Consider the following 24,923-nt stretch of genomic DNA (forward strand, 5'->3'; position numbering starts at 1 on the left):
CAGCTCACCACATCCTCCTTCCAGGTAATTGCAGAGAACATTAAGGTCTCCCCTTAAGCCTCCTCTTCTCTAGACTAAACAGCCCCAGTTGCCTCAGCCGCTCCTCACAGGACTTGTAAAAACTTCCACAGAGCCAAAAACCAACCAGACAAAAAACAAAGCCACCACGGCACCAGAAGCTCCCTGCTCCACAGGGGCACGGCGCCGCAGTCCTGGCCGCTTCGCTTTGCTTTGCTCTGCTCCTGCCCTCAGCCTCAGCACCTTTACCACCACTCCACAGCTCTGTGAGAAGCCGATGCCGCTGCCCTCCCTCCCCGCTGCTCCCACCGGCCCTGAGCCGCCCCCTCAGAGCAGAGCATTCACCCCCAGCCCAGGCCCCCCTTAGCGACGCCGGCCCGGCGCGGCCGTAAAGCGCGCGGCCGTAAAGCACTCCGCCCGCCGTCGTAACGCGGCCTTAGCAACGCGGCCGCGCTTCCTTAGCGACGTCGGAGCATGGCGGCGGCGGCAGAGGTGGCGCAGGCCCTGAGCCGGGCCCTGAGCTCCCTGCAGGGCCCCGACTGTGGCCGGGCGGCGCGGCTGCGGGCCCTGGAAACCATCCGGGCCGAGGTGCAGGAGCGGCCTCTCCCGGCTGCCGTGGTGCAAGAGGTTTTCGGGGCGCAGCTGGTGCGGCCCCTGGCGCGCTGCCTGGCCGGGGACGCGGCGGAGCGGTGCCGGGAGCTCGCCCTGCAGCTCCTCCGCCACGGGCTCAGCCACGGAGATCGGCCCGAGGAGGCGCTGCCCGTGCTCCTGCCGGCCCTGGCCCAGCGTCTCTGCCCTCCTCAGGGCTTTGAGCCCTGCGAGGAGCTGCGCCTCGGCCTGCTGGAGCTCCTGGGCCTCCTGCTGCAGCGCTGCGGGGCCGCCGTGGCCCCCTACCTCTCCGACGTGGTCCGCATCCTCCAGGCCACCCTCCTGGACCACTACGCCGAAGTCAGGCGTGAGAGCTGCAGGTGTGCTGTGGCCTGTGCCCAGGCAGTGCCAGGTGGGAACCAGGGATGGGCGAAGAGGGGGCCATGGGCTGATGGGGGCTGCGGTGCCCAGGAGGGGTAGGGGTTGAGGTAGGGGGCAGTAGGAGGTTGTGGGGATGCTGCCAGGAGGGGATGAGAGATGGGCAGTTACACACACCCTCACAGGAGCACTCTGTAAGCCTTGGGGGATCCAATGGAGAAGAATCAAGCGAGGGATGGATGCTGAGTAGTTACAGCATGTGGGTGATAGCGTTTGTGTGTGGGAAGTGCCTGTGGGCTGCTGTTCAGCACTGCTGTAGTGCAAACATTAATCAGCTTGTTTTTAGTGTTACAGAAATCATCTTGCTCAAGATCTGTCACCCACCTAGAAAAAGGCTTGCCTGAAGTTTCTCTCTCTCTTTCTCTCGCTCCCCTTACAGAGCACTTCCACATGCAGTCAGAATCTCTGATAAACCCGTTAATGCAAACAATTTCACACCAGCACTACAGAGTCCGCGTCGATGTAATTCAGGCTACGGGAGCAGTGATACAATTTGGAAATGGAAAGTCTGTGGATGATGTTCTGTCTCACCTGGCCCAGCGATTATTTGATGAGATTCCCAAGGTGTGGTTTTTCTTCTTCTTTTTTTTTTTTTCCTGGATTTATTTCATATCTGATTTTTTTTTGTTTGTTTTCCCCCTCAATTTTCAGCTTCCATTCATTTGGATGAGGTATGTAAATATGTTGCATACAAGCTTGATCAATTGTAAACTATCCAAAAGTAAAGTGGATGACCTGTTCATCTGCTGTCTAATTAATTCTGCAGGCTGTTCAAGTTTATACATACCTTCTTATTTTAAAGGGTGTCTTCAATTCTGTCTAAATTTTTTTGACATCAAAAGAATTTCCTTTCATAAGCTGCAGTTGGAACAGTCATTTTGAAATGTGCTACATAACCATAACTAAAATACTTTATTTTTGGAGCGGGTGCATTCCAACTGTTTAGCATAGGCTTCCTTTAAAGTAAATGAAGAAATGTCATCTGGAGACATTCTGGACTGGTTCAAATTCCACAGAAATTTACATTTCTCACATTCTCAGAGATATTCTAACCACAACAATTTAGGGTGTTCTGGTTTAGGTCTGTATCGTGTCTTCTTGGAGATGTGCTTTTGTGCAGCACATGGTCTAAGACTACCTAAGCCAGAGAGAGGACACAAGAGGGAGCATGATATCTTGCATGATATGTAAGATGCCTGCTGCAAGTGAGAAAATCCTGGATTCTTGTAATTTGTCCTGAGACTATTCATGCACTTGATGCAAGTCTTTTATACTTAAAGCATTTTTTTTTAGTGTTTATCTGACCTAATTTAAAAAAATATATATTTTTTTCCTTTTTAATCCACGTAGGTTCGACAAGCTGTTACAACTGTCGTTGGAGAATGGCTGTTGCATCTACGAGACAGATACTCGTATTTTCACAAGCTGATTCCTCTGTTACTTGGAAGCTTTACTGATGAAATTCCTGAAAATATGTAAGCAGAACCCTTCTGTTTTTTCTCCTTTTTCTTTTTTTCCCCTCTGCTCCCCTAAATAAATGGCTAACGTGGAAGTATTTCTGTATTCATGGGTGCATTGCTTGGAGAAAAAAACAAACAAACTTGTTTTGTTTTTGAACCTATTTGTGATAGTGTTATCTTTGGTAACTTTTGTTTGAATGCTATGTTCAAGTATGAGAAATGAAGACAGTGAGAGAGACAAAGACAGAACTCTCTTTGGAAGAGATGACCTCTGTCCACTGAGTACATAAACTAATATGCCTGTTTAAATAATAGGAATACTTCCCATCCTTCCAACTGAATTCAAGTTATATTTTCCAGAAGTTTCATTTTAGAGTGTTTTCCTGTTGGGGACACAATGTTTTAGTTTTTGTTTTTTTAATTTATTTTTTATTTTATGCCTAGGACACTGGCTTGGACTTACTGGGAAAAGATAGGTTTACAATGGGAGAAAGAGAATGAAGAAGATCTGAAGGATAAGATGGACTTTAGTGTTTCACCATCTCATTATCCCAAAGGAGGTAAGTGTCGCACAGAAAGTGTTGTGTTTTTTATTTCTTGAATAATCTTGAATCCCTGTATCCTGGAACTGCAGCGCAAGTTGTGTAATACTCATTACAAGATGTAATATTTTTTAATGTGTAAGGGTAGCATAGACTAATGTTCAGTGGCAAGTGATCTTCGGTAAAAGAGGTGGTGGGGGTGGACAGGCTTAGCACTGTTATAAAAATAGCTCTCATAAGAACTTGTATTTAAAAGGGGAAAAAAGGGATTATGACCTGAGAGAAGTTGTACTCTCTTGCTAGGAAAAAATGATGAATAGAATTTAGTTTCATTTCCAGACAGAGAGAGAGAGAGTTACACACGATATATGTAACTGAAAAAGAGATAAAGGAATGATGTAGAAGCAGCAGAAAGTTCTGTATTAGCCAGCAGCCAGGTGGAGAATGGGCACAGAGATGACAGGAAAGCAGAATGAAAGAACCTTCGAACTGACTCCTTGAATAAGTCACACCACTAAATATACAGAATTTTCATGGAAGAAAAATGAAATTATTTCAAACTTCTCCATAAGATACTAGAATACTAACTTCAATCTACCCACATACATGAAAAGTACAGGAAAAGAAATAATAATTTCCTTTATTACACTTACACACACACACACACACACACACACACACACAAAAAAGATATGCAGCACAGGTAGATAACTTTTTACTACCGTATGATTTATAGGTAGTATTAAAAATGATACATTTGCAGTAGCATGAAGCATGTTTCCCATCTCAGGTTCATAAAGTTAATGTTTAAAAATATGCATATGTGTGTTGGTGAGAGAGAGGATTTAAGTGGGTCATTTATTGATTTCTGTACTCATATTTAACAGAACAAAAACTCTTTTGGTGTGAAAGAACAGGTTCATGCTTGACTTGTGCCTCCCTGACAATCACATCACAGAATCCCCAGCAGCAAAATCCTTTCTATGACAGTTGGTTCCGGAGTCCTTTCTCCTTTGAAATTACTCTTCTTTTTCTTTTCTCCTCTTTTAAAGTTGTTTTACGCAGTAATGGTTGAGTGAAAGGGGAGGCACTTTATAATGGTGACTGGTTTGACAGAACTCTTAAGCTTTGAAGAGTCAAGTTGATCTGTTATCAGATATATTGTATATTTCTTCTATTTTTCCCTATTTGATGTGTAATAGTACCTTAGGGGTTTGGAAATGGTAACAAATGCTTTTACTTCCACTAGTGATGGCAGAAACCCTTTTTTTTTTTTTTTTTGTCAGATAATTTTTTAATGTGTATAAACTGGTTGAGCTCCAGTCACTAATTTTGTTATGACACAGTGAAGGTCATCCAAGTGCTTAGCCCTTCTGATGGCATTATAGCAGATATATAGCCAGTGTTCTAATACTCGAAGATAACTAAAGCTGTGGTGAAAAATGTGGCGAAAAAAACACAGTTTACCTGCACTCAGATAAGCGAAGGCAAGGATGAGGGAGAAGAGTGAAAGAAAAAGCTTTATGTGCTAGTCCTTCAAAGAGTTGCTCCCGTTTTACTGCTAATACTATTCTTACTCTGTTATCTCTTGTGTGGGGCTTTGTTTGTTTATTGGTGTGTATGCAGACTTTTTAAAAAGAGGTATGTATCGATTACTTCATACATTAAATTCATATGTACTTTCTGAAATCTTCTTAGCACAATAAATATGCTTCACAAATTTGGGCAACATTCCAGCCCTGCATTTCACTGACTTGGGTGGTAGGATTATGCAGCGAAGGCTTGAGTGTGATATGTGTGTGTGTTATGTGTTTATATGTCAGGCTTTATGTGACAAGAGAGAAGAAAAATGAGAGGAAAGGATGATTGGCTACCTAATCTTACAGACATAAAGCTTTGGCAAGGAAACTATTATACCTTAGTTTCAAGTAATAATTTGTGGTATCTTGCCACAGTTTGTGTATGGATGAATTGTTAGTACGTGTGTTCTTTCCCCCGTGTCCCTTCCATACGCATGTATTTTGTATAGTATGATAATGATGTATTTTAACACTTTGTAGCTGTCTCTTTTGACTTACAGCCAAATATTCAACATTCTGGAATGTGTTTTCCACTGAGCTTATAGTACATTTTACTTAGCCATCTTTGTCCAACTCTCAAACTAATGAACCTGACATATGAGCCTCCCTGTGCTTTCATCTTGTGATGACAGATACTGCAGGTCAGAGGAGGAGTAGAATTAGACCTCATACCTGGTGTCATCTGAGCAACTGAATAGCTTTCCATTGAGCTGCAGTAGTCATTGCCTAAGGGTACAGGTGCAGACAGTTTGTAGCAGGGAAGTCTTTGACAGGAGTAGCTACAGGGATAAATGCCTGCATTTGAACATCTGAAATGAAGGAACTGCTGATAAAGAATGGTTGGATCCTTCAAATAAAATTCTGCCTCAGGTTCAATAGGATGTCCATCAGTATTTGCTGTCTTGAGTTGATTTCTTTATTTGACCTTTTGTTATTCATTGCCAGTTTTCATAATCCAAAATGTTATCCTCCATTGACAAAAGAGGTAGCAATTCATACCCTGACATTTGTATTTTATTTTATTTCTGCTGTAGATATTTCATAGTTTTGAATATGAAATATATGAAATATTTCATATTTCGTAGGCATTTCTGTAAGCCTTTTATATTCTTCATACGATTTACTGTAGTCCATTTAATTTTCAGCATTTGTATTTATATGGGCCAATGCAGGAAAATATCCTGAGCCTGCATAGACCCTCAGTAGTCAGATTTTCATGTGTTGGGGTTTTGTTTTGTTTTAATATATAGTGGTTTTTTGTTTGTTTGTTTGTTTTTGTTTATAATGCTTAGTTTTCTACTGTATTTTTTTAATTGCCTTTTTCAGTGCCATTTTCTTGGGTTTTTATTCACACATCCAATACTGCAGACTTGTTTTTTGGCTAGTAACTTCCCTGTCTACTTCTAATTTGCCCGTCTCTTCTTTAGCTTTTTGCTTTAGAGGGCACAATTGATACTGTCTGTTTTAATGCAGTTCGTGTCCTTTGTACTATTTATGACTTCTGCTTTTCCCTCCCCTCCAAGTTATAATTTAACTCAATGATACCACAGAATTTTCAGAGAAGAATCTTACTTCTGTTTTATCTGTTTGTTTGTGGGTTTCATTCTAATTCTTTTAAAGACATTGGTGCTGCTATAACATTTAAAAGGAAATGATGAGGCCACAATTTCCAAAGTGGGTAGTGTTCATGTAAATTCTCTTCCCTCTCCCTTTCTGCAAACATTTTATAGGATATAGTTTAAACAACTTTACAGTAATAAATATATACATTTTCAGACTTGAGTGGGGTTAGAATTTTGCAATATATATTAAAGAAATACAGCTTGCAGATGTGAAATCCTCAGCAGCCTTTGGAATATTTTGTTCCATACTGAGGCTTTTATCTTGGAGCCCTTAGAGTTTTCTAAGGCTTAGCATGCATTAGCTTTTCCTTTGATATTTCTTTCATTGTGTTTTTGATTATATGTTTGTTTTGCTTTGTTTTACTCTCTAGTGACACGACCAGGACTAGGTTGTCGGGAACTTGTGTCAAGAAACCTCTCCAAAATTCTTCCAGGCCTCTGTCATGATATAACAGACTGGGTTGAAAACACAAGAATAAAAGCGTCCCAGCTTCTGTATACGTTATTGCTACATGCAGAGGATCACATAACACAACACATGGATCTGCTGCTTAGAACTTTGTACCAAGCATGCTTGGATGAAGAAAGTGAGGTAGTTAGGAATGTAAGTACACTCTGTCTAAATATCTGCTGTATGGTAAATGAAGCCCCTAATTTTTATGGTCCTGAGTGTGTCTTGTGAAGGATGGACTTACCCTAGGTCACTGGAAATTTCCCATGACTGCAGGATCAGGTTTTAATAGTATTTTATGTCAAAAATATGTGAAAATTATAGTTACTATGTTAAAATCATTCTTGTATTGTTGGTATGAAGACCAATAATAAAGTTATTTAAATACTGTTTAGTTTATATGCGAACCCCATGAAGCATTAATAACAATCTACTTAAAAATCATAAGCAGAAGATTAAGAGTCTAAAAGGCTTGGGGCAACAAATTCCATTTAAAAACATGTGCAGGTCATGCCCTTTCAAGTTAATTTGACTTATCTTCCCCTACCGTATAATCCAACCATAATTCCAACCAGATATTGAGGTATGTTTATTCCATGTGATATCCATATTCACTGTCTGGATACTTGAGATAATACTTGTAAAATATCTTATTTTTTTCATTGTTTTTGCAAGGAATAGGTAGTGTCCTTTTTTTTTTTTTTCTAACAGTTTATCAAACAGTTGATGCTCTCAATACTTGGTTCAATAATAATCAATAAAATTCACGTCATTAAAAACACTAAATACATATATCAGAGGATGGACAGGTGATAAAAACTTTCTTTACAATCTTTAGAAAAAATCTGTTCGTATCTACACAAGCAAAACAGCATATATATAACATAAATGTAATTTGACTTAAAGGTGCAGATTTTATTGTTCTGGGAAATTGGAAGAATCCGTTCAGCTTACTGGGTGCAAGTAGTCCAATCAATGTCAAAAAAGTTGATTTCCTAAATCAAGCTTTTCTTTTGGTTCCTGCTATCATTTGAGCCATATGCAGGCTGAGAAATCCATTCCTGAAATGATATTTTTTCTTCAAGTTTTTTTTCCTTGCAGTTTCTTGTTCTTTTTATATTCTTTCTCAATACCAGTTTTTGTCTGCCTCCCTTGATTTTTCCTAAATTGTTCTTCTCCTTTCCCTAGCTTCTACTCTCTTATCCCCTCCTACCTATTCTACCCATTTCGTTTCTGTTTTCAGAATCCGCATCTGATCTTTAACAACGTCGCCTTACAGTAAAATTGAGCTTGTAAGCTTAGCCAGTCACAGGCTGATCAATATTTCAGAGAGAAATAAACTTGTAATAGTCAGACGTCATCTTGTTGATTTCCTAATGCCTTTACACCTCTTTTTGAATCAATGCCCCAGGACAGATGTAGGAGATACAGGCAGTTCTTCCAAGTTCCCTGCTGCTAATATAAAATGGATAGAAAAAATAATTTGAAGAATAAACCCACGTGGCTCTGCTGTTCCATCTAGTGCTTAGTGCTGTAAATATAGCATCAAAAGTATGTGTTCCAGCAGTACCTAGTCTTCCCTTTCCTTTTTATGACCATACTTGTCTCTTTCTTGGAATTCCACCACTAATCTCTTCACAGGTGCTTTCAAAAGATTTAATCCTAATTGGGAGGATTAAATTAATTTTACTCTTCCCTATGCCAAAATTTCGGATTCAGCAACTTGGTTTGTGAATACTTTTTTGCTCCTTTGTGATGTTGCTTCCCAGAGTACTATGATTATCTCCTCCGTCCTTTGTCACAGAAGAACCCGTTTCAGAACAACCGCCAAGCTGGGAAATGTGCATGTCTTTCTCTAACCCAATAATACCAAATAAGATATAAGAATTACCCAGCTGGTCTCTGTGAAGGGGTTAGGAGGAAATGTTCCTGTTGCACAGGTAATGGTGCAGTAGTAGACTGTATCTTTATTCATGCACCTGGTTGTTAATGCTAGGCACCAGTCAGAGAGTAAATTCTGGTGTGATGGTATTTAACGTGGAATACAGCATACCAATGTGTCTGCAAGTAAGAGATGGGATCAAAGAGCATGAATATAATGGGGAAAAGATAGTACTTTAAGCCTTTTTAGTTAAGAGATTGAAAGCAGCGAGCAGATCCTCCATGACAGCGCTTCCACAGTAAGCCAGATCAGTAATGTCCCTGTCAAAATATCCTACTATGACAAAAAATTCCTTTTTTGTGTTTTTATTGTTATTGATTTTAATAAATGGGTAGTGGGGGCATTGAGAGCAGAACAGCATTTGGAGTAAAAAAAATGAAACCAGTAAATCTGCAGCATCTGGTTATTTTAAGCTAGAGACTTTATTACACTGAAAGTTGTACACTTCATTTCTCTACGTTACTTTCTCATGGAAGTTTGTCTGTTGCTGAGAAGAGTGCTTGCATGCCTTATTATGTGCTTACTGAACACATGTCAAGAAAATTTCTTCATGCATATAGCCATTACTGAGTGAGTGGAAAAGGCCTACAAGGCATTTCAAATAGCAGCTGGAATCATAAAAAGAAAAATCCCATGATACGTTGAATGGTCTTGTGTTTTCAGAAAAATCCTCAAGATATTCTTGTTCTTTTTTTTCAGTGTGTGAAAGCAGCGGAATTGATTGGAACGTTTGTCAACCCTAAGGTATCTTTGAAATTAATCACATCAGCCTTTGAGAAAACACCTAAGCCTTCTTGTATAATGGTTCTAACTGCAGTGATTCGAGGTAGCCCAAAAGAAATCTTACAACCTCATTTGACTGATCTTGGCAACATGCTGTCACAAGCTGGAGTTTGTCAGCGATCTGAAGAGGTAAGGATGATTGGAAAATACACAACAGTCCCAAGTTTTAGACTGGTGATTCTCCAAACTTTTCATCTGTTCTCCTTAAGTGCTCCCTTTTCTTTCTTACACTCACCTTATCCCATCGTAGTAGTTGTAGGCATGTATCTGAGACAAAGGCAGGAGCTTCCATGTCCTCCCTGAGCCACCTTGTACTCTTTTCCTAGTTGTGGTCACCTAGTCAAATATACTATGCCCAAAAACTTGCTGGTAATCCATCCTTACAGCAGATGTGGATTCAAGTCTGAGAATTGTAGTAAAATGCTTCTGGTGGTAGTAGGAAAAGGCATGACAAAGAGAGAAGAAGCTGGTTAGTACGTACTGTACTAATTGTACACTCCCTTGGCTGATCCAGGTTCAGAATTTAACTGATGTTTTCAAATGCCTTGTGTTCACAGTCCAAACAAGATAATATATTTTGATCATCGTCAGTAAAAATGACTGACAACTTTTCACAGTCCATAGTGACTGACGTGTCAGGCTTTCCAAGAAAGGTTCCATTTTAATGTCATTTATTGTTTTTATTTTTGTTTTTATTTCTTTTTTAAAGAAAGGTACCAGTACAGTTACAGGTAAGTTTAGGAGCATGTTTTGTATTCTGTTTAGCTTGGTTGCTTCTCATTAGGTTGGAATCCAGCAGGAAGGCATTTCTAAATTAGCAATTTATTCCTGAGCGTACCCTTAACTAATGGCTGCGCCTGAAAACCATTTGCATTTTGGCATTTGAAAAATATTCATCAATTGCTATATAAGGAGGTGAGAGCTTCTCTTCAGCGTGCAATGGAGATTGTAAACTTCCAGGATTATTTTTTATTTTTATCTTACTCTTTTTTTCTTTTTTTTTTTTTTCTTTTCATCACTTGCCCAGGCCCAGAAATAGATCTGTTAGACATGCACAAAAAGAATCCTTAAAATCTCCCGCACATATGAAATCCCAGCTTTCATGGCAGCAAAAGTTTGTTAGACCTCTGTTCTTAAGATGACCAAAAAAGGGCTACTGTGATACCTTCAGAAAATTCTGACTTCGTGTCAGATTCAAACTTCCCTTTAAAAAAAGTTATTCATGTGTATAGATTGAATCTGGCATAATTGTCTTTTTGAGCCAATGTAAGATATACATTTGAAGTTCTTCCCTCATTAGGTTTCTTCCCTAATGGAATATATGCCAGTGATGCAGAGAATTAACCTTAATCTCCATGAAGTCTGTGATGATTAGGAACTCATATAACTGGAAGCGCTATAACTTGGTTGTTCAAATAACAATTCCCTGAAGTATATCTGCAAAATTGCTTTGAGGTCTTAAGCTCACCATTTCCATTTGGCATTATATACAGTAGACACATTCATCTGCAGCTGAAGCATTTGGTGGAATTGTGGACTTGATCTAGCCTTTGGTCTTGGAAAACAATCTTTCTCTATTTTAGAGAGTAAATGCTGCATAGACACTGTTTAGCTAAGGATTGACCATGTCCATGAGATTAATAACATTTATAACTAACCTATTCCTAGGCTTGATTTATTTTTTGGAAGTAAATTTATAACAATGGCCCCTTCTGTTAGTTAAATGTAGTCTGACAGCTTCATGGATTATCAGATGCACTTTATCCTAGAAGTTGCTGCAAACTGACTGACAGGAATATTGACTTCCATTGATATTAGTTGGATCGAGATAACAGGCATTATATTGCAACAAATGAGATAAATTGACAAAGATAAAAGCAGACACTCAGGTTTTCTTGTTTTATGTACTTTACTATTAATGTTCCATTCAAAATAGTAAGACATGGAATTATATTTGAAAAAGTTGTAATAAACATGTTATTAATTAACAAATTACACTTCAGAATGAGAAAGTACTACAAGAAAGCATTCTGAAATACTTTGATGTTTTATTCACAATGGAGCAATTGTGTGGTTAAGAGCAGGATTGTTTATTTTGTTAACAGGACACGGGAAGAAGATTATATTGAGTTCTATACAAAGTAGAATGTAGGTCGTCAAATGAACTAACACGAAATGATGAATAAATTACCAATTTAGGAGATTATACAGCACTCAGCACTCAGGTTTTATTATTTTCACTTCCCTTCTCTCTCCCTTAAAATGAATATTTTCTAACAAACATAATAAACTTACTTCTTTATTAAAAAATAGGTCTTTTATATGGAACAATTGCTTTATTGTGTAGAAGCATTAATTGAAGTGTGTCAGGAAGACTGCAAAGAAATTTGCTTGCAGCTCTTGAAAGTTCTGGTGACAGTAATGGCAACACCAAATTCTCAGCACCTTAAAGAAAAGGTAAGCAATTAACTGGTTTAGTATTTTGTTATGCTTCTGTTTTTTCCTATTGGTATAGCACTTCGTATACACAGAGCCATGATACTTTGTCTTGCTGTTAGACATTAAACCACAGAAATCCTTAACTGTGAGCAGGTTCACAAATGTTGGTAGAGTTTGAAGTGAATTGCTGTTGCATTGACCTTGACACTGACTCTGCCCCTTTGTCTGTCTCCTCATCTTTTTCCATGGCTGAAATGGCTTTGGATTTAGTCTGTTTAAAACAGGTGCAAGCAATGTATCCAAAAGAATAAAACATTAAAATCTGATCTGTGAAAGCTAAGAAGTATCATCCTTGTAGTATTTCTTAAGGATTGCTTATTTTCGTATGTGTGTATAGCAATTGGCGTTTCAAAAAAATGTGCAGAAATACAATAGCTAAATATTTAGATATGGATATAGCTTCAACTTCATTGGATTCACTCTGTTAGAATGAAATAAGCATGAGGGAATACTTGGATTATAAAAATAAAGCTGTTCTTCAAATACCTATCTCTATGGCACTGTTCTGGTAGTTAATATTTAGAAGTCACTGTGAAGGATGAAAGATCTATGGATGTTATCATTTGTCAGTCAAAATATTGATATTTCTGCTAGCAACAGATCAAACAGTTCATATTTGTTAAGTGCTATAGCTATTTCCAGACAACAGTTTCAAGATCTCATTTAGTGTTGAATTTTGAAAATCCACAGAGTTGTAATGAAGATTAGCAGTGACGGAGAGTATTTCTCTTCTGGATCTGGAAGATGGTAGTGCTAAGGGTTAGTATGGTAATAAATTTGTGGTCAAAATCTAGGGCAACACTAGTGCCTGAAGAGCAGAATATGTTAGCTCCTACATGAGCAGAAATCTGCTTAATATCTGGGTTTGGCTGATGTAACAGAAAAACATATTACTCTCATAAGAAACGTAGGAGTTGGCCTTATTGTTGTATCTTGTAAGGCTTGTTCACTGAAGGGTTGGCTGTATCAGTGGGGAGTAATAGCTTATGGTTAGTCCAGAGTTGTGCACCTCTTACTACACATACTACATGTGGTAAACAATAAAATTAAGTTTGGAGTTGGGGTTACAGTTTGGGACAGCAGAGCCTGGAGAGCTACATTTCTTCATAACTTTTGGTGAAGGCCCACAGAATTAAAAATATGTGCTGATTCTGAGAGGGGCCCTAGAGTCCTGTTTTATTTTGTGGTCAGTATGGGTCCGCAGGCTGTTGTTAAAGCAAGATATTTCGTGCATTTAGATTAGGTTTCAGGATAGATGGCTTGAAGTACATTAATGGAGCATGGGAAGCTCAGTTGGTAAGGGCTGCAATTGGCCTAGGAGAATGCTTTACTTAAGTGGATGTTATGGTTAAGGTAATGGTTTAGGAAAGGAGGTGTTAAAGAGCTTGTACTTATCACTGGGTTCTGCAAAGCTTTGGGCATGCTGTTGGTGCTGATTGACCTGTTGCTGCTTAATTTTTTAGATGGATAGAAGTCACTGGTTTATTGTTAACGTTAGGTTATGTACACATGCACACAAGTGGCCAGGAAAAAATTGGTGGCACACCTAAAAAGGGAAGAGAACTAAAGATGCTTCTGAATAACTTTGTTTTTATATCTAGAAACAATATTTCACTGCATAGTCGCCTAAGGTATTAACAGGTGGCTTGATGACAATCAAGAGAACCATTACACTGGATAATTTTTGTTTTAGCGTCTGATATTATACAGGGGTGAGAGGGGCAGGAGTCTTCCTTCTAGAGGTACTATCTTAATAAACTATTTTGTCTTGAATGACAGAAATCTCGATGTGAGAGTTTACAAATGGGATACCTGTAAAGGGAAATGCAGGCTTTAGAGCGATTTGACTTCAAGGTGAAGATAACTTTGAAGAGGGAGACTAAATTGTGCAAAAAGTTGATGTAGTGAAAGGAGATCACCAGAAAATGTTGTGGTTGTCAGCTGGGTAATATTTGTTAAAACTTACAACACAGAACTGTGGAGATGGTCTCAGATCTCTTTTTTTTAACCATAAAGAACAATTCATCTACAGATCAAGAGTGCTACTGTCCATAAAAAAAAAAAGTGATCATTTTTTTTCTATGTTTAGGTTCACATCAGACTCATTTTACAGTGTTTGACCTTTTTACCCCTGACCAGAACTAAAAGTTTAAATATTGTTGCAGGAACGCTTTAAAATCAAGGACATCTCTAGATGCCCTGATAATAGATGAGCGTTTTGGTTAAACTCTCTTAGTTCTCTCTTCCTTTTAGTTCCCCGAGCTAAATATCAAATAAATCAGCGAGCCATCCTCATGTAGTATAATCGTGACCTATGCGAGTTGTCTTTTTTCAAATGTGCTCCTTAAATGTGATGGCTATTCTACTTCCTTTTTCTTGCTCCCAGGCATGATATTCCAAAGGCCTGTGTATCATCAGTATTTATGGTCCCATAGCTGACAGGCTGCCTCCAAGGAGACATACACATAGAAAACTAATCTGAAGGAAGTAAAATGGAACAAGCTTGAAACAAGTATTGAACAGACTTTGCAGGACAGAGAGGTACAGGACAAAGATCTGTCTCATAAAGAGCCAATGTGAGAGTGAGATTTGTTTTTTTGGGCCTTTTTTGTTTATTTGTTTTGTTTTTAAAGAGAAAATCTGTCCAAGTAGACCTCAGACAGATTGATCTGGTATGCTTTCCAGTATCTTGTCTCTTTAGCCCTAAAATGGTCCATAAAGTCAGCAATGTCTATTTAAAATCTTATGGATTCATACTCCTACAAAGAAAGCAGTTTCGTGGAGGTAAATTCCATATATTTACATATGTGGAAAAGTTAATCTCCAAAGATTATTAAAGGTTTAGGATGTTCCTGCAGTTACAGATTATTTTTAAAGTTGACAGTACTTTGGATGAGAATCTTTTTTCTCATTAGCCTTTCTTTCAGCTAGACAGAATCTGGCGAAGAGATTACATAAGAGCAATATATAAATCTGTTACAAAGACAAACACAGCTTGCTGTTTGTTTTTTGTTTGTTTGTTTTCCCAGTTACTGGGTATTCTGAAACTTCAACTTGCAGAAGGCAAGAAGTCCACGTTAAAATACTCTTAAGAACATGTAGAACAAATGTATTGCATGTAGCCTTATGAATGTAAATTTGTTGTTCAGAAGAGAAGCCTGCATTCAGAATCAAAAGATTTTGAGTGTAAGAATAAATTATTCAAAAATTCGCATTATAGAACTTCAATTCAGACAGGAGACAGAAGATCGCAGGGATATGAGGCCACAGTTGAAACGATCTGATTGTGGGTGTTGCAGTCTTCTACTTGCTTGATTGGCCCTTTTTGCTCTGCAATGTTTCTAGTTGCTTGGGGCTAAGGAAAAAGACCAGGACCACCAACTGAGCAATGAGGTATTGTGATGAGAAGTATGATTTACAGCCCCAAATAGACTGAGCTATATCAGATGTTAGTCAGTTAGGCGTGTATTGAGCTTCTCAGTGGCATACCTGGTGACCTAAAGGTAAGACTTTGTTTCATTGCCACTGTTTTATGCTGTCTTCCTTCTTCTTTGGGCACGTATTGATTATAAGCATGAAAATAATGCATCATTAAACTTGCTAGCTTCAGATATAGGAAAGAAAATCACCCTTTCTATTTTTTTTTTTTTTTTTTTTTTTTACTATGAGACCCTTCTGAATGAGAAAACCTACATCAATCTGTTGGCATATTTAATTTGATCTCTCCTATTTTCTATTGCAGTCATGAAACTACTTAATAGTATATTTTAAATTGCCTCGAAATGAAGCATTGTTTTGTAACTGTTTTGTATTTTGTTCAATAAAAGAAAAGTATTGCAGATGGGGGGGTCATTGATGGAGAACGGTTTCTGTCTTGCCATGTTGTCATTAATCTTCCAATTTATTTACAGAAAATGAGTATTGTACCTACAAGTTATTCTGTGTTGTCTTGACTGTCTGGCAGAATGCTTCCATGTTTCAGCTAGCTTGTGCAATTGAGTTCAATTTAAAAATATTAAAAATATGACTACAATTTGTAGTTGTACTGAACCACTTAAAGACAAATGGTGTCACCCATAGTGCTGCACTACTTCTTTCCCTTCTAGAACCGGAGACCATACTGACAACATAGGTCATTTCTCAGTGGGGGTTATGACTGTTCCTTTCTCCTTATTCTCTACTCACTGTCCACTGAAATCACTAATACTATAGATACTGCGTTCAGCATGCTCATAAACTCTTTCTTAGAGAAATTTTTTGAGCATTTTGCCTAATTAAATTTTTTAAAAGGAAAGAAAAAAAGTAAAACAGGCGCTCGAGAGAGGGAGTACCTTGTCATCTCCAAACAGGAGCAGCAATATTTTTTGGAAGCTGCCACAGCCTCCTAGATGTGAGTTTGGGAAATTGTTTTTATGAACATGTTTTAAAGCGTTGTTAAATAAGGAGAAAATCACTACATCTTTAAAACTAATAAGTACTGGTTTATATTTGGTTAGTTTCTGGATAGGTTTTCAAACGGATTTGATTCTTTTAGTTTGCTACTACATTGTTGTATTCTTTATGATTTTGTTTTGAAATCAGGACAAATATTTGTCATTAAATCAAAGTTAAAGGATTTATTGTAGGCAGACACTATATATTTGGTCTTGATTGTCCAAATTGAAACTATGCACATCTTGTTCCTTCCCTTCTCATAGCATAAACAGATTTTTTAAAGTTTTGCCTTTAAAAAAAAATATATACATATGTATGTATATTGTTCCAGTTAAGATGAAGTATCTCATCTCTATTTTTAACAGGCAGAAGAAACAGTGTGTTCATTAGCCAAAGTGCAGCAATTGGATAGTTTTCTTTGTCTCTACAAACAGCATATAATTCAGCTTTTGGAATGGGTTTCAGTATCACATGATTCTTGGACCTGCTATTCTCCAGAAATATTACAGTTAGATGTCATCGCAAATCATTCAGGTATGACTTATTTAGTAGTTTGAAAGCTCATCCAGTTAAAAATAATAATAATAATAAAGTAATAATCTTGGTAGCCTGCAGACACATTGTGTTTTATAATGAGTAGTGTAATATTCAAAAGCTTCACAAGTATAATGAAAACCAAAGTGAAAACATTCAAGCAGCTCAAATTCCAAAAGACTCCTTGGCTGCAAGGAGCCTACCAAAAGCACTTAAGTAGCAGTGTACTTTCAGGTAAATGAAACAGGTAGGGATTATGGGGAGATGAAAAGGTAGTTGAAAAGTTTAAAAAAAAAAACTTATGGTGTCCAAAAGCGTATCTGTTTTTTCCATCTATTCCCTTATCTTATAAAAGATACTTATCTGTACAAGCCTTTCCACACATAAGTTCTCCAATGCACCACTACACAGGCTTTAGTGAAATACTCTAGCATACATTTCAGCTAACTTCAGATCTCCACAGTGAACATACCTCTGATATAGCTGTCCTGATTATGTTTTCAGGCAAGGGAGGCAGTGACAGGCAGTTGTTTTTTTTTGTTCTGGGCTCCTGTTTTGAGATGTTTTATCCTGTTTATGTGCTTTTTCCTTTTTATTGGTTAAAGCAGGAATGTATGCAGTGACTTTGGCTACCAGTATCCATATTGCAGACAGATAAAGATGGACAGATATGTTTTAAGGAACTGTTATCTTCTGCATTTAATACTTGAACCTCAAAAAAAAAAAAAAAAAAAAAAAACCACTCATCAAATCTATATGAAACACCCACTCACTGGTTTGTGCATCAACCAGTATAAGTACTTTTTTTTTGTTTTTCGTCTTTAGAAAGAACAAAAAAGTTTTTTCAGTGCAAGTTCCAAGAAGCCAACTTTTCTGTAGATTTGCACTCCTCATCCCATGACTGAGGAACTTCTAGACAGTTGTCTCTGTTTTCCTTAATGGCAAATAAATCATAAAACGTCTGGGCAAACATTTTGGCTTGTATCCCACACTGGTTATATGCTATTGTCTGTGTTTTCTGTCTGACACAGCATCTCCTAGAGCTATTCAGTTTGTTTGTTCATTTTTCTTTCTTTTCATTCCCACACATAATGTTATTTTTTGATCAATATAATCAGGTTTACTTATTTTAAATTTTCATTTTTTACTGTTTTTCAGGAATGTATGCTTACATTGAAATTAACAATGTAGATTATTTTGTTTATTTTCCATCTGTTGAGTTGCTGTTATCAGTTTGATATAATAAGTGTCTTAAAAATTCCTCAGAACTCACATGAAGCAATGTATCTTGAATAAACGTTAAGAAAATAGAGACCTACTTGTTGGCATGGAAATATAGCAAACTGCAGCTTAACATTCACCCTGTGTTGCTTAAGTCTAGACACTGAAGTTCGGTTGATTTTATTTATTTATTTATTTTAATTTTAAACATTAAATTTCCAGATATAATTAAATGCTGTTGAACTTGTTTTGGATTCTTGAATGCTTCAATCTGTTCATTTCACATGTGAGGAATGTTCTTGTCATCAGAAATGCCAAAGTGTTGTGTCGCTTTCTGGGAGGGTTTTCTTAGTGACTGGAGTTGAATGGAATGTGCATCACAAGTAAAGCTGAAGAAGTTCCTAGGGGAAAGCATTTTATAGCAAACAGAGCAGAAGGAGCATTCTACAGTAAGCAGCTTGCAGAATAATGCATGTGTATGGTCTACACATACTCCTCTTTAAAACCATGTAGTTATTAATCAATATCAAGGAGAATGGTAGAAACTTCCTCCTCTTTTGACAAAATCATTTCTTTAGATGTTGGGATAACAAGTTGGGCTTTGTTTGTTTATCGTTTAGTGGTAAAACCAGAATTCATCAAAGGATGTGAAAACGTTAACAGACTAGGAAATGAGTTTGGGAAATATTTTTATTTCAAATAGTACCTTCTAAGAAATCACCATATTTTAGATTTTCTTGTAAAATTCAAATAATCATCATGGAGGAATAATACAACTGCAATAATTTTATTATCCAAGTTTTGAGGCCGACCCTTTCAAACATGCCCTTTCATGTGCCTCTGGGAGTCATGAACACTTTTGCTTGAATGCTGCATGTGGGAAAAACTTGAAAGAAGATAGAAGCCAACCAATTCTGATGTTTGGTGTGGTATCACAGTCATACCAGCTTCAGTATAATTTTCCATTAAGTTCGATAAACCAGAACTTTGTGCACAGTCTCAAGCTTTCAGAGCTACATAACAAACAGCATTAGTGCCCCCCTCAAATGTGTTAATCCACCCAGACTGCCATTTCATACTGCACTGGTCCCAGCAGGTAGCAGATGTCATTGATATGCTACATAATACACTGTAGCATCGCAGAACCAAAACAGTTAAGTGAGATGTGGGATAAAGCAGTCTTCAGGGAGCACCATGCTGCCATGGCTAAGTCTGCAAGTACCTGAGCACAGGGAGAGTTAGCTTAGGTATTTCTACACTGGCTAATACAATGTAACATGGATATATCAACAGCTGCCATGCAAGAGTGAGAAGTTAAATATTACTTTAATGCCAAGCATATTATGATTTTTTTTAAGTACTCTGATATTAAACATCCAAATAGAACTTATTTGTGCTCCAAAATAGGTGTTGCATGTTCTTCCTCTAGGTCCTGTCATAGGTGAAGCTCTTGATGACTTTATTCTCATTCTTAAGACATGTCTTCAGCCAAACAAAGATCCCCAGATGCGCTTAAAACTTTTCACTGTTTTATCACAGTTGCTCCAGAAAGCAAATGAAACCGTCAATTCTCAGGGGTAAGTAGAGTTCTAATTTCACACGGCCATTTGAACACTAAAGTAGCATTAAAAAGTAATGACCATGGTAGTTATTTAACCCCTATAATTGTGTCCATGTTAGCATGTGTGGGAGAAGAAAGGCTTTCCCACCATATTCTATAGCATATTTTTCTTGCTGTGTTTTTTAACAATGCTCAGAAGGGGCATGCAAAGGCAATAATTAAGAAATAAAAAGTATGAAAATTGAAGTCTGGACTTCTTCCACTATAATTCTCATATCGTTGTCACTGTGGAAGAATTAAAATTGGATATCATGAAGATCTGGATAGTTTAAGAAATAAAGAAAGTACTACAGTTGGAAATAATATATGTTTGAAAGCTAAGATGGGGATTCTTAGGAAAGAGAGGATTTTTTTTGTTTGTTCCATTCCAGCCAAGTCCTAAAGCCTCAAACTTTGCCTGTAGCTATGGTAAGAAAACAATCAAATACTTGAAAAATATGGCCATTTAAAAGTTGTGGTATAGCATGGTGTTTAAAAGTGATTGAACTAAATGTTTGGGAAGGAATTATTATTACTCTCGGTGACTGATGCTGGAAGTCTCCTGTTGCTTGCAGTATTTAAGCACTGCAAATAGAGTCGAACTATAATTTACCATGCATATAAAAACCCTCCATTTATAACAATCCCAGCAGTGGGACCCTTTGTCATTATTAATTTAGCCCTACTAGCAGTGAAAACTCTTCTGCAAAGTTGTCCTGAATACATATAGTACATCTACTCCATTTTCCCAGTGCCTGCTGCATTTAGTATGTCAATGCATTCTGATACAGTCTGCATCTTTTTTTTTTTCATTTTTAACTCTCTAAAATTCCTTTTTTTTCCCTTTTTTCCCTTTCTTTTTTATCATAGGAAGCATTCTTTCTAAAAGTACTTTGATCACAACAGTCAGTTATACTTAGTTTTTCATGATTCTGAGGAGCAAATAGGCACTCAGTGGGCATCCTGATATGTTGAACACTGATACAGATTCTTTAAGGCCATGTTGTGATGAATGTAGGTATATTTTTGCCACTTTTAGATTTCTATTTGGTATATTGCAGGCCTCCATCCTATAATGGGGGGTGGAGGGTAGTGGAGGGTATGGGCAGAAGAACCCTCCTGTTTACCCTTCAGTGGGGTTCCACTTAAGCTGAAGAAACTCTGCTAATAGTTTCTCCCTAATAGTTTCTCCCCTAATAGTTTCTGAGCTAGTGTGAAAGAGGTAATGTAATGAAACTGTCTTTTTTTAACTGAAAGCTTTTGTGCTATATTTGTTGTTACCTCTTTACATATTTTCAGGATCCAATATTCAAATCCTTATCAGGTGTCAGATGCAGTTATTTGGAGTCCTGCTCTTTCACCTCAAAAATATAATTGTAGCTTACAGCAGAATAGAATTTGAAAACTGGGGGTTTAATTTGGTGTTCTGCCTCTCATTTTGGTCTATGGAAAGCATCCAAGCAGTATGACAGGTACATTACATAGCATGCTACAAAGTCCTGACTCTCTTAGGGCATGCAGGTACTGCTGGTAGAGAGAGATCATCAGTGGAGGACCACAAGGTAAATCTCATCAAGCAGTATTATTTTATTTGAGCAATAGTCAAATAGGATGAATAAAAAATCTTTTCTGTGCAACCCAGTCATTTGTATGAATAATGGAACCAAATGAGGGAAGAAGAAAACAAACCCGCTGTGCTATTAGCTTCACTTGGATTCACAAAAAAAGGGCAATTACCATTGAAAAAAAATAGAAGAATATGTTTCAAAGTAGTGTACTCAGCAAATAGAGCTACACATCACACTGCCTGTCCACAGATAGCCATGATGGAAGTTGCTTAGCTCCAGGCAGCGAGTGAATGACCTTTTGTCAAGATTAGATACATCCAGTAAGGTTAATAGACCTGTTTGTACCAAGAATGACTCCTGGCTAAGGATGGCCCAGCATGGCTCATAATGAGTCTCTCTGTCCTCTGAGAACAGGAGCAAAGCAATGAATTTTACCAGTACGTTTATCTTCAGAAACTGAAAAGCAGTAGAGGGAGTGAAATGGCACTTTGAAGTTTTGATCTTACTTACCCCTGTAAAATCAAATGCTTTACTGGAGGAAGCGACATATAAAGATTTTGCATTTAAGAAGATGTTTACAAAACATTTTTGGAGTTTTTGTTTTGTAAAAGCAAATACAATTTTGTTTCAAATTACCTAGATTTAGGATATTAAGTTTGGGAAAAAAAACAACAGCCAAACCACAAATGCATAAAGCCAAGTGCAGCAGTGCTGTGAAAGCAGAGAAGGAGTCAACCAAGAAAAAAAAAAAAAAAAACAACAAACAACAACAACAACAACAAATTAAAATTTCATTCCATTTTAATTATATAAGTCCATAAAATGGGGTTAGCAATTTTAATTTAATTCTAAAGCTTGCCTTCTATTTGCCTTCTATATCTGCATAAGAACTATTATGTTATATGCATAGATTACATCTTAGTTGTTTCTTATCCAGTTTAAAATAAAGTCTCAACTAACTGAATACAAATAGCACAAATATGTTCTTTCATGGAAATAGCTCACGTTTAAAATTAAGTTACATAGATTTACAACAGTAAGATTTGAAAATGGAAAGAGGGAGAATTTAAATGCATTAGCAAGAGCAAAAAATACATCTTAATGGTAATGAGAGATAGGGCAGTGAAGTAGTAGTAAGTTTTGGTTACACAATCACATTCATTGCTGGTAGTAATTTGTTCAGCTCTTTAAAACATTTTAACAGTTTAGATAGGAAAGGTTTCAGTTATTCTTCTAAACACAGTTGTATGGTCATCTAATTTTGTTTAAGTCTGACGTTATTGTGTCAGATAACTGCCGAGTATTGCTTTACTGATTCTATTTCAAAGCAGTAGAACAAGACTTCTCACAAATAGCATAGCATTCTGGTTAACATAATGCTGATGGAATTTACCTCTATGTTTTGACAGATTGTTTTTCTTTACAGTTTAATAGAGGGTTTTATTAAGAACAGAAACAGCTACTGATCAGATAGCCCAGAACTGCTTTGGAGCTGCTTTGGAATGATGGTGATCATTAGTTACATTTTTTCTGGCAACTTTTTTGAATGGAAAATTATTCACTCTTAGGAATGTGTTTAAAATAGTAAATCTAAAGGTTTTTGACAAATTCAGATGTGTCTAATGGGACTTCAGATTTCTTGTTATTACTGAATCATAAGTGCCATCTGCTGGACAAGAAGCAAGAACAAACTTTCTGAGACTGCTCCTTTCTTTAGCCAGGTGACTAAGCAGCAGCCAGGCATACATATTTTCTTCATGTAGAAGATAAGAGGTTGTCAGTTTTGTATATGTGCAGTAGATAACAGAAGTCTGGCGGGCTAGCTAATCATACGTTAGTGACACGGTCTAACTGCAATGGGTAAAGAATAGTTAAAGGAAAGAAGTAAACATAATTACATTTGTGATTACATTGATATAATATTATTGTGGAAAGTTTTACCATTGGTGGATGATATTGTGTTGTTAATTTTGTTTGTGTTTTTTAAAAAAGAAGTTAAAAGGTACTTAACAATAATTGTTTGTTGTCGACATCTGCCTGTTACGTTCCTCCTGTGGCTTGGCACCTCTCTGTGGGAACCACTTACTCATCCTGGCATTGTAGGACTCTTAGAAAATTAGCAACAGCTTCTTCCCTTTCTGTCAAGCACCCGGGTGGTGATGTGCTGTTTTGCACTCAGGTGGCTGCAGTCCAGGTCTGCTGGAAGTCTGAATAGAGTGGGATGTGAGTCAAGGTAGATTTAGCCTGTTAATAGTCAATCTGTTTTGCACACTGCCAGCTGCTCTTTAAGGCACAGAGGCAAAGTGAATAACCAGAGCCTTAATTATTTACTGACGGGCCAGGCAGACATGGCTTCCTTGATGCAGAAAAGTCTTTTTAAACTTGTCTGTAAGATTTATATCTTTCTCTCTTAATTTAAAATTGCTTGAGATTAAATTAAATGGGTATGAGGGAATGTTGCCTCTTGCAATTTTTGATTCTTGCAACAGCTTTTAGTATTGTAACAACACATTCAATAGAGGATCAGGAAAACACATCAGCAAAAATATCACAGATTTGTACGTTTGTAATGAAAGCAAATTGCTATTGGGACTGGCACCGTTTAAAAATCCTACAGACCTCACATCCTTGAGGGAGACAAGTTTCTGAGCCAAGGGAAAGCTGAAGTATTCTGGGTAGACTCCCTGCAATATCAGTAGATGTGGTCTCATCAATAGCTTTCATACTTTTCACATTGTGAATACCTTTCATTGGACAGTCTCAAAGGGCCTTACAAATATTAATGAATCCTCACAGTATTCACATGGAGCATTATCTCCACTTCACAGACGGAGAAAATGAGACAGAGAGAAGGTAAGTAGTTTACCAAGATAACAAAGTGAGTCATGGGCATCGTCTGAAGTGGAAGAAAGTCTAGGCTCCCCTTTCCATGAATGTTAGGTATTTGTTTAAATACTGCCTTGGAAAAATTAAGTTATGAAAGGCTTATCACATACATTATAATCGTGTTAGCTTATAAGTTTTGTGGGTTTTTTTTTGTCTTTTTCCCCCCCTTTTTTGCCTATGTTTCTATGACAGAAAATTCTCTTTTACATCCTGTCAGTCTCTCTACCAATTTCTCATGAACCTTTGTTTTGCTTTCTTATTTTTGGCTCCAGGCTGTTCCCTAGCTACCTTGAGATTGTGATAAAAGACATTCTGGCTCCTAATCTGCAGTGGCATGCTGGAAGAACAGCAGCTGCCATCCGCACTACAGCTGTATCATGCCTTTGGGCTCTAATTCACTGTGAAACACTTTCACCAGAAGAGGTAAATTCTCTTTCTCATCAAGCGTACTTTGAAATCTTAGGCAGGAAAGCAAAATAAATGCAAGGAAAACAAATGAAAAAAAAATCCCTTTTTTAAGTAGGATTTTCAGGTGGATGTATAGTTTTCATAATAAAATTAATTGCAACTGAGTGCTAATAACTGAAATGATCAGAAGTGAGGAGAGGGTGATATCCTGACAAAAGACCTGAGACCTGCTATATGTTGTAGAACTTGCCATCATGAAATTTTGTAGATCTGCTCTAGCATAACGCCAGTTCTGACACACCAAATACTCAGGCCCTTGACATAACTGGCCCCTTAGCCAGTACGTGCG

At 37.5% G+C, this 24,923-nt stretch overlaps 1 protein-coding gene across 1 annotated transcript in view; it reads left to right on the forward strand.

The window, feature by feature from the left end:
• Positions 1 to 492: 492 nt before the first annotated feature.
• DNAAF5 (dynein axonemal assembly factor 5) overlaps positions 493 to 24,923 on the forward strand; it is a gene marked incomplete at its 5' end in the record, with an annotated part of 29,121 nt that continues 4,690 nt past the window's right edge. The window contains 10 exons of the mRNA XM_082772886.1: positions 493 to 1,018; positions 1,424 to 1,608; positions 2,395 to 2,519; positions 2,949 to 3,064; positions 6,620 to 6,852; positions 9,341 to 9,553; positions 11,738 to 11,881; positions 16,723 to 16,891; positions 19,542 to 19,689; positions 24,439 to 24,589. Of these exons, the coding sequence (XP_082629012.1) occupies positions 493 to 1,018; positions 1,424 to 1,608; positions 2,395 to 2,519; positions 2,949 to 3,064; positions 6,620 to 6,852; positions 9,341 to 9,553; positions 11,738 to 11,881; positions 16,723 to 16,891; positions 19,542 to 19,689; positions 24,439 to 24,589 (2,010 nt within the window). The remainder of the gene's footprint in view (positions 1,019 to 1,423; positions 1,609 to 2,394; positions 2,520 to 2,948; positions 3,065 to 6,619; positions 6,853 to 9,340; positions 9,554 to 11,737; positions 11,882 to 16,722; positions 16,892 to 19,541; positions 19,690 to 24,438; positions 24,590 to 24,923) is intronic.

The sequence above is a fragment of the Aythya marila genome, assembly GCF_965140915.1.
Source record: "Aythya marila genome assembly, chromosome: 15".
Classification (NCBI taxonomy): domain Eukaryota; kingdom Metazoa; phylum Chordata; class Aves; order Anseriformes; family Anatidae; genus Aythya; species Aythya marila.